The sequence below is a fragment of the Canis aureus genome, chromosome 25 (assembly GCF_053574225.1).
Source record: "Canis aureus isolate CA01 chromosome 25, VMU_Caureus_v.1.0, whole genome shotgun sequence".
Classification (NCBI taxonomy): Eukaryota; Metazoa; Chordata; class Mammalia; order Carnivora; family Canidae; genus Canis; species Canis aureus.
In genome coordinates, this window is record NC_135635.1 from 6809662 (window position 1) to 6824434 (window position 14773).

Genomic DNA, 14773 nt, shown 5'->3' on the forward strand with positions numbered 1-14773 from the left:
AGGAAATGCAGGAGGAATTAAGGTACAATCTGTATAGCATACTGACTGATGATCAAGCTAACCAGGCCAACCAGTTACCTATTTTTAAGTCTCTGAAAGCAAAGAGGTGTCTTTCAGCTGTTCTGCATCACAATAGCCTTGTGTATAAAGGAAGTATTCTTACTTGATTGATAGAGGGGACTTAGGAAGTAAGACTTAAAAGGACGGGTGGGTGGCTCAGCGGTTTAGTGCCTGCCTTGGGCTCAGGGCGAGATCCTGGGGTCCCAGAATCAAGTCCCACATTGGGCTCCCTGCATGGAGCCTGCTTCTCCCTCTGCCTGTGTCTCTGCTTCTCTCTCTGTGTGTCTCTCATGAATAAATAAATAAAAATCTTAAAAAAAAAAAAAAAAAAGAAAGAAGTAAGACTTAATAAGGGATATACCAAGGTCATCTGATTTTATTGTGGAATCAGCATCTGAAATTAGAGCATGTAACTCTTTGTCTAACATTCTTTCATAACAAAAGTGGAAATGGGGAATTAGTTGGTAGTGATCAGAGCTTTCTGGTTGTTTCCAAGGAGCCGTTAAATTTAATTTAAATTTAAGTAATGCTCAATAAAGAGAGAAAATGGCTTGTAGAACATTAAGCCCAACTAGACAAGCCTAACACAAGGAATAGGTTTTCCTTAGGAAATAAAAACTCGTTTCATAAGAAGGGGGGGAAAAACTAGAGAAAATGAGATAAATTATTTAAGTGAATATGATGTGTCTGCCATATGCAGTGCACTCTTAACGTGTAGAATAAAATGATCAGAATGGAAATTTTAGTGTTTCAACATGATTCATTGATAGATTCCACATCATTATAGTCAAAGTGTTTCTTAATAGAACAAGTCCTTTTGATAAACCAGGGATTTATGCAGGGTCACAGGGAGAATAGTCATTACGGTTGTCACAACTCCATAAAAATAGGTGTTGCCTGCCTGTCTTTGTCTAAAACTTTAGCAGTGGTTCTAATCATTTGTTACTTGGAATTGCATATGAGAAAAATCCTGGGTATATGTTCACAGTGAGGGATGCAATGCATAGAGCTTACCTAAAGTCTGCTTTGTGTATTAATTAGGTTAGATCTTAGGAGTGAATGATCTTCTGACTCATAGTATTTAAGTGTTACTGCATGGCTGGTCTTTTGGGCATTGTGGTCGACAAGGCTAGATTTAATTTAAACAACTGAACAGGGAGGTCAAGGTGAAAATGTAGAGAAGTAAAACAGGAAAAAGCTTTTTTTGCCTTAAAACTTGTCTTAGTTTCTACTTAGGACCAGTGTTAACGCCCAAAACTTTCAGAATGTTTTTTATTTTTTATTTTTCCTGAGCCAATTAGAAAGGTTCAGTGGGACCTGAGTGGCTCAGTCAGTTAAGTGTCTGATTCTTGGTTTCGGCTCAGGTCCAGATCTCAGGGTCCTGAGTTCCATTGGTGTCAGGTTCTATGCTCAGCAGGGAGTCTGTGGAAGATTCTTTCCCTCTGCGCTTCCCCCAAGTGGGACTTGTGCGCACACTCTCTCTCATATAAAATAAACCTTAAAAAAAAAAAAGAAAAGGTTCAGAGTGTAAAGTTGGAAAGGGTTAAAAGTTAAGATTTTACTGTTAGTGAGATGTTTTCCTTCTAAATGGGTGAGAAAACAATAGTTTGGCAGGTCTACTGGGTGAGAAGGAAGATACAAATAGCAATGGTCATTTATGTCATTGTGGTAACATACAGGAAAAGGATTGAGTCTTTAGTTTAAAAACATTGTAGGCTTTTCTTTTAAAGAGAAGCTTTTCCAACTTCAGCCTGGCAGCTCTTCAAATAAAATCACAAAGGAACAAGACACTATAAACAACAGTCCTATCCCCCAAAAAGCACTGCATAGACAAGCAGGCGCTCATGGCCAAGGCTGTGAAGGCAGCAGGAAGGGCAGATCCTGAGGCACTGGAGCTACAGCAAGCAAACAGACAAGTGTGGGTCCCCAAAAGAGGGACAGGTAGACCAACACTGGCAGTTGTCCCCAGATGCTGGTATATTGGCAAGACAAACAGTAGCACAGGGCTGATTGACCACTTTTAGCCCCCTATTTGTTTTTTTTTGTTTGTTTGTTTGTTTTTTAAATATTTTTTTATTTATTCATGAGAGGCACACAGAGAGAAAGAGAGGCAGAGACACAGGCAGAGGGAGAAGCAGGTTCCATGCAGGGAGCCTGACGTGGGACTTGATCCCAGGTCTCCAGGATCACACCCTGAGCCGAAGGCAGCACCAAACTGCTGAGCCACCAGGGCTGCCCTTAGCCCCCTATTTGAAGGGGAATTTGAGATCTCTTGGGAACTAAGAGAGTCTTACATGCAGAAAGGCTCTCCCTGTGGTGGGGAAAGGGACCCTTGTCTTCACAAAATATAAGCAAATGCTCTATCACTGCTTCTCTTTGATCTTACGCACTGTGATCCCTTCTCTCATTTCTTTTTCCTTCATCTTCAGCCCTCCTCTGTGAGTTGACATGTAGGATTCTTTTTGTTCTCTAACTACTAGCTTGTTTTTTTGGTAGAACTGTGTCTTGGCCAAACTATGGCAATTTTCCTCATTTGGACAGAGTAATAGCTGCAAAACTGAGGAAACTGGGATCTCAGTTCTGCCTCAGATGTCAGATTATACATCAGCTGATGAGGAGAACATTGAGGCCACCAAGCTCTCTCCTACTGGGATACGAGGGAAATGAAAAAGAGCCCAGATCACTCCTTAAAGCTGACTAACAAACTGACTTTGGAGGAGGCCATTTCCCTTGCAGTGGAGAAACCTTGGTTGGAGGTAGAACTAAAGCCATGGAAGAGGGATTCTCAAAGAAAATAGACAATGTGTATCCTAATCATTAGGTCTCTTACTACTTAAGCTGGGTTGGTCTTTAGCTTTATAATCCATGCTCTCAAAATAAAAATGTAAGAATAAGAAACCAAACAACAACAACAACAACAAAAAAAAAAAAAAAAAAAGGAAACCAAACAACCTGGCTGTGTAAATTTAACTTCATTGGCTTCTGGAACTCTTTCCTCCTAAAAAAAAAAAAAAAAAAAGGAAAATTATGGATAGCATGATACTCATTTATGTCATTCTTTTTTACTTCAGGTTAATGATCCCAAAGGTGATACCCTTCTGATGGGCACCTAAAGGAGATACATTTCCACGGCTTTCATGTGTTAGATTGTCCTTATCTTTTTGCCTGATTCTTTGCACATTCTGCTGGAGTCCGTATTGCTTTTTACAGTATATGACTTGTTTACCCCATGGAAGGTTTGGCTTACAGTGACTGATGGGTCATCTACCTCTTCACCTCGCCCCTTGGATTGAAGGGCTTAGCCTCATAACATGACTAATATTGTGGGATGAGTAGAATACCAGAGGAATCAATTCCTTCTTGCTGGTTTTCCCTCACTAGAGAATGTAGTTTTATTGCCTAGAAATCTCTGCTTTGTTGGGCAGGTCTTCTACATTCCTGGCTGCCTATCACAAGCCTAGAATTGTCTTTTGGCACCATTGTCCTTGGGGACAGAATTAGATTGAAAACCTCAGTTTGAGAAATCTGTGATCCTAATTAGGTTTTGATTCATGATCATTATTTAAAATAACTGAGCTCCAGGTATCTGTTGGGCATCACACTAGGCAGAGGATCAGCCATGACCCAAGTCCAGAGGGTTGGGCCTGTTGCTCAGTCTTCAGAGATGAAGGCAGAACAGTGTCTTTCTTCAGTCCTAGTCTTCCCCTCCTCCCCCCCCCCCCACCCTCAGAGCTCTGCTTCATGGCAGTGTGGTTTCCCTGCGACTGCCTCGGCATCTTCATCTATAGGCCCTTTCTCTAGTCTAGACCATGTTTCGGTGTGTTCCTGGCAGTGTTCCCTGCTGCCTACCCAGTATGTAGTTGCCTACTGTTGGGCAGTAGCTCACTGCTCTGGCATCCTAGTGTGTAAATATTTGTCAAAGGACAGGGGCGTTTTCCCATTCCCCAAAAAGCATTCTGAAAAATGTGCCTGTTTTCTTAGTCATATTTCCAAGCTGTGGATCAGTTAGCCCATTCATTCCTTGCAGTTGACAGACACTGGCCTGGCCTCAGCTGGCCACATAAAGTAGGTATGCAGTAACTTCCGGCACAGTAACTTTCAGGCTTTAGTACCAGGGAGTCCTGGACCTAAAGGGGCTGTAGTCGACATAGTCACTATTAGAGAATAAATTGTTTTGTTAATAGAAAGAATCTTTTATCTTCCATATCAAGCATTCAGATCTCTTACAGTCATACTTGATATTGGTGACATATATGGAATCAACAAAAATGAGGAAACAAACCATATAGATTCTGGAGGAAAACTTGACTCTTCATGTTAGTGACTGGATTTTCATGTCTCATGTAATGTAGGTTTTTATACAACATCCATGTCTGCCTCTGTAAAGATGACAATGTTGAGCTACTGTCAGTTGAGAGGTATTTTTTTCAGTATAGTGGATGGTTTATCCTGTCACTCAATTCTACTTGAAACCAGAGCCGTTCGCCTCTACAAGCCAACTTATTAGGCTGAAAAGGCAGTCTTTAGTCATGGAACAGTTTTCTGTCTGTGCAAAACCAGGTGACTCACACAAAGGATTGAACTATTGGTCTTTGCTGTATTACACTAAACTGAGCTCAGGATTTATTTAAGTTGCTCACCCATTCCCAGTAGATTAAAGTACCTCTCATGTGTCTCATCAACTGCTTGGTTCCTTCCTTTCCTTTTCTCTTAAGTGTTTTCTTCTAGCATTCCTTCCTCCTCCTTCTCATTTTTGGATCTAATCCTCAGTCTTCTACAGATCTGACCAGCATGCCCTATATGGATCCTCAACCCCATAAGATATCTGTAGATCTGTACATCTACATCTCTATATCAGTTTTTCTGTTTTCACTGTTTATAAGCCCCTCAACCTTCCAGAATTTGATGCAGGGACATGAGGCTTTGGGGTGTTGAAGTCTCAATTGATTACGAAACAATAACATATGCTCTGCAACACAGCAACTGCTTTTCCTTCACACAACACAACTATTTTAGGGACTGAGTATCTATTTTAATACATTTAATTTCTTCCCACAGATCATCAATTTCTACATGAATATGTTGATGGAGCGAAGTAAAGAGAAGGGATTGCCAAGTGTGCATGCATTTAATACCTTTTTCTTCACTAAGTTAAAAACGGCCGGTTATCAGGCAGTGAAACGTTGGACAAAGAAAGTGGATGTATTTTCTGTTGACATTCTTTTGGTGCCCATTCACCTGGGAGTGCACTGGTGTCTTGCTGTGAGTACCTCTCTTACTTTCAATCAAATTTAAAAGAAATCTATGTAATTAATAGAATATAGAGAGGAGTGAGTTTGTAATTTGACATTTTCACTGGGTGATTGTGAGAAAGAATAGTAAAACGTTGGCTAAAAATTGGATAGATCAGTGAACTTCCTGTCAAGAGTGGGAGATACTTAGACTTTGAAGAAAGTTGTGGAATTTCCTTTTCTGGAAATATTTAAAAGGGAGTTGTAAGTCTAAACAGTCTCAAGGAAAGGCATGGGGAGAAAAAGTGACTTCTTAGTGATACTGCCAACTCAGATTCTGTGACTTATTTTCTGCCTAATTATGATTTGCCTTGCATATTTGGTAATTTAATATTTTTATGACTCTTTGAGAACATACATACATTCATTTAATATGTTAATAAAAATATAAAAGTTATCTCACAGTCTATTTTGAATTATATTTGAAAAGCATAAAGCCAGGGTGCCTGGGTGGCTTGTCAGTTAAACATGTGCCTTTGGCTCAGGTCATGATCTCAGGGTCCTGGGATCAAGCCTTGATCGACTCCCTGCTGAGCAGGGAGTCTGCTGTTCCCTTTGCCCCTCCCCCTGCTCATGCTCCCAGCTCCCTTCCTCTCTCCCTCCCTCTCTATCTCAAATAAATAAATAAAACCTAAAAAAGAAAAGCATAAAGCCAAAGAGAAAACTTCCACAGAAAGAAACAAAACCCTGAATATTTTATCATCTTTCTGAAACCCTGTGGCAATGATCTCATTCATCTTATAGTCTCTAAAGAGCGTGTGTGTCTTCACTGTTGTCCACATGGCAGATGGAGAACCTAAATACTAGAAAAAAAGATTTCAGGGCCGTTAATGAGGCCACTCATTACTATTTACATAGTGCTATGTAAATAGTCCCCTTGTTCTTTCCTCTGCAGTTTAAGCATGGTATAGTGCAAAGTATCAATCAAACTTGTCATGGTGCTGTAGGAAATCTGGCAGAAAGTTTCAAATTCCAGGGAAGCATAAGCTGAGAAACTATTTTTCTTATTTTATGAATACACAAATATTTTTATTCCCAGGTTGTGGACTTCCGAAAGAAGAATATTACCTATTATGACTCTATGGGTGGGATAAACAATGAAGCTTGCAGGATCCTCCTGTAAGTAGGGAGTTGAGAACAAAAGAGTTTGGTGTTGGGTGTATGTTGTATTTTTCCAGCTGTTGAAGTCATTTCTTTGACGCCTTTCGTGGAATAATTAAGATTAATAAAGGAAATCTTCATATTGAGTAAGAATGGATATATTATGTGTAAGTAAGTAAAATTTAATAATAATATAATAATACCAAAAAAAAAAAAATACCCTCATGGGCACAACTATTGTCCCAGGGCACTAAAAATAATGAATGAGTCAGTATATACCTATAGATATAGTAACTAATTAGAAATTATCTAATCCAACCTCCTAATTTTTCAGATGAAGAAACCAAGACCCACAGAGGTGACTTTGATATGCTCAGGTCCTACTAGTTAGTGGCTCAACTGGGAACCAGAATGCAAATCTCTTTATACCCCATCTGTTTCTCTTTCCAAAATGCCTATTCCTCACTGTACCACTGTACCACTCTGGTGGCCAGGAGGAGGTAGGTTCCAGAATGGTGAACAGTTTGCACTTAAGAAGAGTGCTCTGTATGAGGTATGCACTCATCAAATTGTAATTTGGATTGAATTTTCACACAGGAGAGTCAAGACTATAAATAGTGAATAACTGCCTTGATATTGGTAGGGAAACCTTCTTCCATGAGACTGAGTTCTAAAGGACCATATAAACCAAGGAAAAGAATCAAAACTCATTCCTTAGGAGGAACAATATGTAGAAGGAATCTGGGTGTCAGAGGCAGAGGTCCTGTTTCTCTTGGGTTGACAGGGTGGGCATGAATTATGGGAGCTTCAGGGGTGGCTTAGCAGTCCAGAGACTCTCTGTCCAACATTAGGTACTGTTTTCCTCAGAAGTGTAGACAAAAACCCTTCCTAAGAGATTGTTAACCCCATTCTTAGAGTGGCAACTGTCATCAGTGTTTCCATAGCTCATCTCCTACTCTCCCAATACCTTTAGGCAATACCTGAAGCAAGAAAGCATTGACAAGAAAAGGAAAGAGTTTGACACCAATGGCTGGCAGCTCTTCAGCAAGAAAAGCCAGGTACATCTCCTCTCATCAGGTAGAAATCTTGATATTAGGGTATTTGAAAAGGAAAGGGTTTTATTGCTGAATTCCCAGAGACCTTCTATCTTAGTGTCTAGCCTGACTTTGGCTTGGTTGTTTGGTTCCTTGGGGAAGATAGAGTAAGCTCTTTGTGGAAAATGTTTGCTGATTGGCCCTTGTGGCAGGGGCTTGTCTTTACATCTGTAGGTGTCATGGAAGTCTAAGATAGTCTCCCGTGTGCCTGATGTGAAGATTAATATTAATAGGAAGACCTGACTGAGATGCTCATTTTTTTTCTCTGAGCCTCCATTGTTCTGGGTGAAGGACTTAGAGTCACCTCTTCAAAATTCAGGGAAACCTGTAATATTTATATCCTTTGGTTCTTATTTATAACCTAATAAGGAAAGAAGCTTGGAAAGATGTCACCTTTTTGTTGTTTTCAATCTTTCAGGAAATTCCACAGCAGATGAATGGAAGTGACTGTGGCATGTTTGCTTGCAAATATGCTGACTGCATTACCAAAGACAGACCGATCAACTTCACACAGGTGAGCCGAGCCTTCAGGATGGAGCCCTGTGACCACCCTGCCTCCAGGCTGCCTGGTAGATATTTTTTCCTCCAACTGCTCTGCCTAGGGAACTCTGCCTATGGCTCATAACTTGATGGTTACTGTGCAGACCACATCATAAGAAAAAGACGGGTAGTGATAGGCCACATGCTGGGTTCCCTTACATCACTTGCTGTAGTCAAGGAATCCTGGTCATTAGCAGAGCCTTCTTTAACTGCCTCTTTCTCCCCCACCTACCTCAGATCCTGTAAGAAACTGAACTGGGACTAGAGCAAGTTTTCTTCATTTTCTCTTCATTTGGTTAGCATGTTAGGTTTTGGAACAGGCCACCACTTGAATTCCTAGTGTAATTGGTCATGCTGCCCTCCTCCCCTGCCCCTCGCTTGATGCAGCTGATCAATCTTCTCTTAGTTTGTGATTGTTTATTTCTGTCCATGTGGTACTTCAGAGACCAAAGTGGATTGAGACTAGAGATTATGGCTTATATCCTTCACTTTAAATTAATAGTTTTACCAAACTTTTCCACCATAGCCCTAGGGTGGAGCTAACTCTTGCAGTTCCTATAACTCTTCCCCTAAAATGTAAGCTTTTGATTTTCAGGCCTTAGATCTCGTAGCTTAAAAGTTCAACATTAGAGGACTTGATGGATACCATTCTCAAAATTCTTGGAGACATTTGGGTATAGCCTGGGGACTCCTGGTGGTGTCCAGTAAAATTTGTAAGACTATAGTAGAGATAGATAGCGATAGAAAAAAATTACATGTAATCAAGAATTGAGCAATTTGAAAGACCAGAAATGCAACTGAAGCTATTTTAATTGAAAACCTTGAAAAGGAAAGGAGTTTTGGGTCTAGATGAAAGCAATGAAACAATTAAGGGTATCTCTGTGTCCCTACAGCAACACATGCCATACTTCCGGAAGCGGATGGTCTGGGAGATTCTCCACCGAAAGCTTTTGTGAAGATGTCTCAGTTACCCAACATTGACCTTGTGGGGGACCAGCTCTTTGTTGTCTACAGCCAGAGACCTTGGAAACAGCTGCTCCCACCCCTCTGTTCTTGTAAAGCCCTTGATCCTGGACCAGGCCCTGGCGAGATGCATTCACAAGCACATCTGCCTTTCCTTTTGTATCTCAGATACTATTTTTGCAAAGAAACTTTGGTGCTGTGAAAGGGGTGAGGGACATCCCTAAGCTGAAGAGAAAGACTGCTTTTCACTTCTTCAGTTCTGCCATCTTGTTTTCAAAGGGCTCCAGCCTCGCTCAGTCCCTAATTTGGGGGCCGAGAGAAGCTTGGACAGATTCCTGGTTTCATATAAACTCTTGTTGTTAGGCCTTACTAAGAGGTAGGAAAGGGCATGGGCAAAAAAGTAGGGATGAAAACCACCAGCATATACACGCACACATACATACACGCAGGATTTTCAAGATGTGTTGTCAGGAAAGTGACTGTAAACTTGGACTTTGGGCCACATGCATAAGTCCCTCTAGGACTTCCCTATTTATATGCCTCTTTGTGAAATCCATCTGCTTCTGTACAAGGCTGTTTTATCATCTGTAGCTTCCTCCTATCCTGAGGCACAACACATGCGCCCTAGGTGGACCCCAAAGTCCCAGGCAGTCCTTTCCTTAAAGCAGGGGTTTGCATGTGCTCACAACACATGATATGGAGAAGAACCACCCAGGGAGCGGTTTAGTGGAGCAACAAAGGCACCACTTTTACTGCCGCCTACTTCTGACCAAGAAGAAGGACCTCAGTCTTTAGCATAAAATTCCAGCATTGGATGAATGCAGGTCTAGTTTGGTCTGTGGCTAGTTTAAATATGTTTCTAACCACAGAGAATTTTATATATGTATATACACACACACACACACACACACATATGTATATGTGTGTGTGTATATATATATATATATCTCAATCACAGGGATATGTGTTTTTTTAAAAGGCTGAATGTGTTTACCACTTTAGCCTTAGATTTATATCCATTTTCCAAATTTAGCTCTAGCACGCACAGATCCCAGCCCCTATGTGTAGGGTGTTTGTGGACTTCCTAACAATATTTTGAGGCCTGGATGAACTTTGGCTTAGGGGTAGAGGTTACAGAGGGAGGCAAGATTTTCAACTGGAAAACGGGTGGAATTTGGACTGATCAACTTGAGACTAAAAACTGCTATTCCTTTTGTTCTTTCTAGCATCTCCCCCACCCTCTGAGCGCTCCTCAGGCTAGATAGTGAAACGATCCAATGCCAGTGTCATTTTGTACTTAAGTTCCAAAATAGGAACGTTTTATACTTTTTTCTGTATTGTAATAGGTAGTTTTGTATGAAATATTTTCTCTTCTTCCCTTGTACCCCATCCTTTCCAACATTGTGCTTTCTCTCTGGGCTTATTTGAAAATTTTACTCTGTTTTATACCAAGCTTGTTTAGTACATTTTTCTATGTTTTACCACAGGTTACAATTTGAAAAGAAAACTATTTTTTTTAAATATTCCATTGTTAACTGAATGTTACTGTTTCCACTCCAGCAACCAGATGTCCTACCTTTTTCATAACTGCCTGCCTTTTTTGGGGAAGACCACCTTTCTTTCATTCGTTTGTTCATTTCCTTCCTTCCTTCCTTCCTTCCTTCCTTCCTTCCTTCCTTCCTTCCTTCCTTCCTTCCTTCCTTCCTTCCTTCCTTCCTTCCTTCCTCCGTTCCTCCCTTTCCCCCCTTCCTTCCTCCCCTCCTCCCTTCCTTTCTTGTGTTTTTCTATAGGAAATAAATAGCTTTCTATTTATGAGTTGCTGAGACCTTTTCACATTCTCTTTTAGAAAACTACAGTGTGCAGGCTCATTGTAGAACTCCTGCACACAGATTCTTGGTACTTAATGTATTTCAGTGACAATTTGAAAGGTGGCAGTATGGCATAGATTTGGACTATGAATCAAAAGACCTGAGTTTTTCAGATGCTCTTGCTATTGTCTGGGGGACTCAGAACAAGATAGTTGTCTGTATTTATTGTTTGTCCATTTAGATAACAACATCTGTCTTACCTTCCTCACAGACTTTTTGTATAGACCAAAGCAACAAATATTTATTGCCATGTATAACAGAAAATGAAACATGCAACAAAAGCACTTTGAAAAATATATAAGGAATTGTTGAGCCTGTCTGAACGTGGACCCCCTTTCTGACCAATGCATTTTTGTACAAGGTGAAGTTAGGATCCTGAGACCACTCTACATGGGTGGACCAAGCTGAGACAAAGGTTGTGGCCCAGGGTGGCTCAGTGGGAACCAAATATAGACTTCTCTAGTGGGCCATTTTTCCAGAGGACTAGCCAACAAAATCAGGACTAGCATCTGGAAACTTAGTTTCTCCTTCATTTAAGGGTGGGCTTTGATGACTGGGGAGGGGATAAGGAGGTTCCTGCATTCCAGTGCCAAGGGCATGCTATGAATATTTTAGTTTAACTGCTTTAAACTAAAGCCTATTGCTTTCCTTTTCTCCTGTCTTTCCTCCTTCCCTGTGTTCAGTGCTCATAATCACCTATCTCCCTTTAAAAAGGAACACTTGAGGGATAATTAACTCTATCTAGATACAGAGCCTTCAACAGGAACCACAGCCCCACCAATCACTCCTGGACCCTGTAGAGAAAATCAGAACATTTGAAAATACATGGTTCAAGGCATGGAGGTTAGTTCTGTCCCATTTGTTGCTGGGCACCGACTGTTGCTCCTGGGTGTTTGGGGTTGGATGTAAGAGTACTTTCACCTCCCTCTCTCCCTCATGGAGGCATTGTGTGAAGTGACTCCTCTCTCTATATATGAGGTGCTTCATACTTCCTGTGGTTTCAGCTCTTCTTTAGCTCTTATAATTGTGCCAGCATTTTCTACCCACTGCAATGTTAGCCCCAAGTTTTAGTGTCCTGTAGCAGAAACAGGTGTTCTGAAAAAGCACTGCCAGCAACCCCATCCCATAGTCTGTCTATCACCACCTGGTTTTACATGGCTTATAAAAGGCTTAAGAAGAGGGAGAGGATTCACTTGAGAGCCCCCGTTTTTTTAATGTTTCAGCCTCTGGTCCTGTGCCATCCCTCCAGCTCTCAGATAGATCTTGCCAGAGTAAGAGAGACAGACGATTGACCCTTGGACTTTGTCTTCTACCTTGCTCCACCTGGATGGGCCAGGGTGAGGTGGAATATGGATGCTCAGGCCCTGTCGATGACTCAGACAGGCTACAAGCTGAACTCCTGGGAAAGTTACCATATTTCCCTGCCCAGGGGGACCTACCCATTGCTTCAAATTTTTTCTAAAATGTAGGGCTCAGCCCAGCATCTCTCCTTAGATCCCAGAGCCTTACATCACCTGTGCTGAATCCTGACCTCTTGTAAGAGTCCATGACTATCACTCCTGGCTTTGGAGGTGAGGAGGGACAATAAGGGTATGTGGGGTCACTTACCTATCATAAAGGTAAGGGAGACCTTACACATGAATCCCTTGTGAGATAGAAAAGAGAAACTAGGAGACAGAGCCAGAGGGTAAACCTTGAGATAATATTAGTGCAGGCTGCCTCTCTGGGCTGTCAGGGATAGGGCAGGGATAATTCTGAGTGGTTGGACCAGATCTAGGGTCTTGTCAGAGCCCAAGATTCTGAAATGTTGAGGGCTATAGTTCTGCATGGAATAGAATTCAGTCAAGGTAGGGATTCAAAGTTCAAGTTTAAGGCCAGTGTTAATATGGCTTGGTCTTACAATTAAAGCCCAGTCAGAGTCTTACTCTAATGAGATAGATCATAGCTGTTGACTTCTCCATTTTCAGCTGACAGGTAGCTATCAACTGCTTACTCCTGGAAATTATCCTTCTATTCCACAGAACATCAGTGTCCTGAAGAAAAAGTGTGGGAAAGTGATGTAAAGGAGCCCCGAGTCTTCAGTCTGCTGAGCACTCCTCATTCAGTTTACTCCTGTGTCCCTTTCACAAGTACCTACAGAGCACACACACCCAAATCCCATCTCCCTGAAGCCTTCCCTGATCATATTATCTTAAAATCTCTTATTTGGACAGCTGTAGCCCTTAGAATCAGAAAATGTTATAACTCCACATCATACTATTTGTAATCTGTCTTTCACATCAGGAATGGACTGAGGGCTGTTGCCAGAAGGCAGGTTAGTGATTTGGCGCTTTTTCTTCAAGCCAGGAGTTCAAACTGCTTCTCAGGCCAACCAGGGAGGAGTAGGGTGACTGCATTAAACATTGATTGAGAAAGACCGCATTTTGAAGGTTGGGGAAGGAGGACTGCTTATGGCAGCCTGCAGTGAGCCACTGCACCTGGTTTGTGGCCCCAAACCTAATGCCTCAGCCTGCCCTTACACCTTTTCCTTGGCAGTTTAGCATGCCTTCCCGGGATCTTGGTCTCCGTCCCAAGGACCTAATCATAGTATTTTTTTTCTAACCACACATCTTTCTAGTCTTCTCCATCTTTTTTATTTCCAGTGTTGTTGTACATCCCTTGTAGATTGAGACTGTGAGTCCCTTTCTGCCTTGTGCTTTAAATGGGACCACTTTATGTGCTGCCTGTGTCTTGTTTATTAGCCAGAGCTAAGTTCCTGGAGGTCATTTGCCTCCTCAGATACTCTGGGGAACGAACCCTTTACAATGGGTGTCTAATAAGCATGTGTTTAAGCCCTGGATTTGAGGGCCCTGGAGGGTAGAGTGAAAAGATGGTTTGACCAAGGAAATAAAAGTCACTTGTCCTCAAGGACCTTAGAGTCTAACTAATTTGGAGGTGATGCAGACACCAAGCAACGGACCTTATCCAGAAGGCCAACTCCTAGGCACCTGGTCCAGTCGGAAGCTGGATGTGGATGATGGAGGGACAGAGGTGGAGCTAAGTCAGGGATGATACTGCATTTATCCACCTGTGCGTGACTCTCCCTAATTCTTAAAAGTTGATTTATTTAAAATAAATTCTGTGGATTTTGCTTTTTTGCGCTGACTGGAAACTCCCTGGTAAAAAGGGACCTGGTGGTGTTTGTCTCTCTAAGACTGTCTCTCTGTCTCTTTGACTGTTTATTCTGTCTCTGTGTCTGTGTCTCCTGATCCAAATGGGACCAGTGATTGGATCCTCAGTGTGGTCTGGATTCCTGAGTCCACCCCTTAACCAAGAGTCTGAATACTGTTCATTCATTCATTTCATTCCACATACCTGGAATTGAAGCCTGGAACGCAAATAACATGCAAATCCATGGCTCCCTGGCACTTTTTAAAACCAGGCCTGTCTGTGGAGCTGGCCAGAGGGCCCTCCTGAGCCAAACACACAAGTCAGGACTTCCAACCTACTCTGCTAACAACATCCCTTGTCTCCTTGCCCCTCTCCTGCACCCCTTCCTCCTCACAATCTAACCTCTCTACCTGTAAAGCTCCTACTCCAGAGAATAAAACATAAGAAAGCACCAGCTTCTGGAAAATCTTCCACTGTGTTGGTGAAATGATTTTATCTGTGTGAGAAGAGTCCCTTGTAGCCTCCAGGACATTCTTGAGTTCTAATAGTTTTCTAGGCACGGTTAAGATTTTTCAACCCTTTGAAAATGATTGGAGCGAAAAGGGAAGTCTTCAAGTCATTCTTATTTTCTCATTCCTGTATGTGGTTAGGGATAGCTGACGATTGCGTGGATCTGCAATGTCTGTCACCAAACAGGGAGAAGACT

General features: G+C 41.8%; 1 protein-coding gene across 5 annotated transcripts in view; it reads left to right on the plus strand.

Moving 5' to 3' along the window:
* Positions 1-14535, plus strand: part of SENP1 (SUMO specific peptidase 1) — a 56227-nt gene extending 41692 nt beyond the window's left edge. For all 5 annotated transcript variants that reach the window (XM_077870291.1, XM_077870288.1, XM_077870289.1 and 2 more), the window contains 5 exons: positions 5119-5322; positions 6391-6470; positions 7426-7510; positions 7965-8060; positions 8980-14535. In XM_077870291.1, the coding sequence (XP_077726417.1) occupies positions 5119-5322; positions 6391-6470; positions 7426-7510; positions 7965-8060; positions 8980-9042 (528 nt within the window). In that variant the 3' untranslated portion in view covers positions 9043-14535. The remainder of the gene's footprint in view (positions 1-5118; positions 5323-6390; positions 6471-7425; positions 7511-7964; positions 8061-8979) is intronic.
* Positions 14536-14773: the final 238 nt, after the last annotated feature.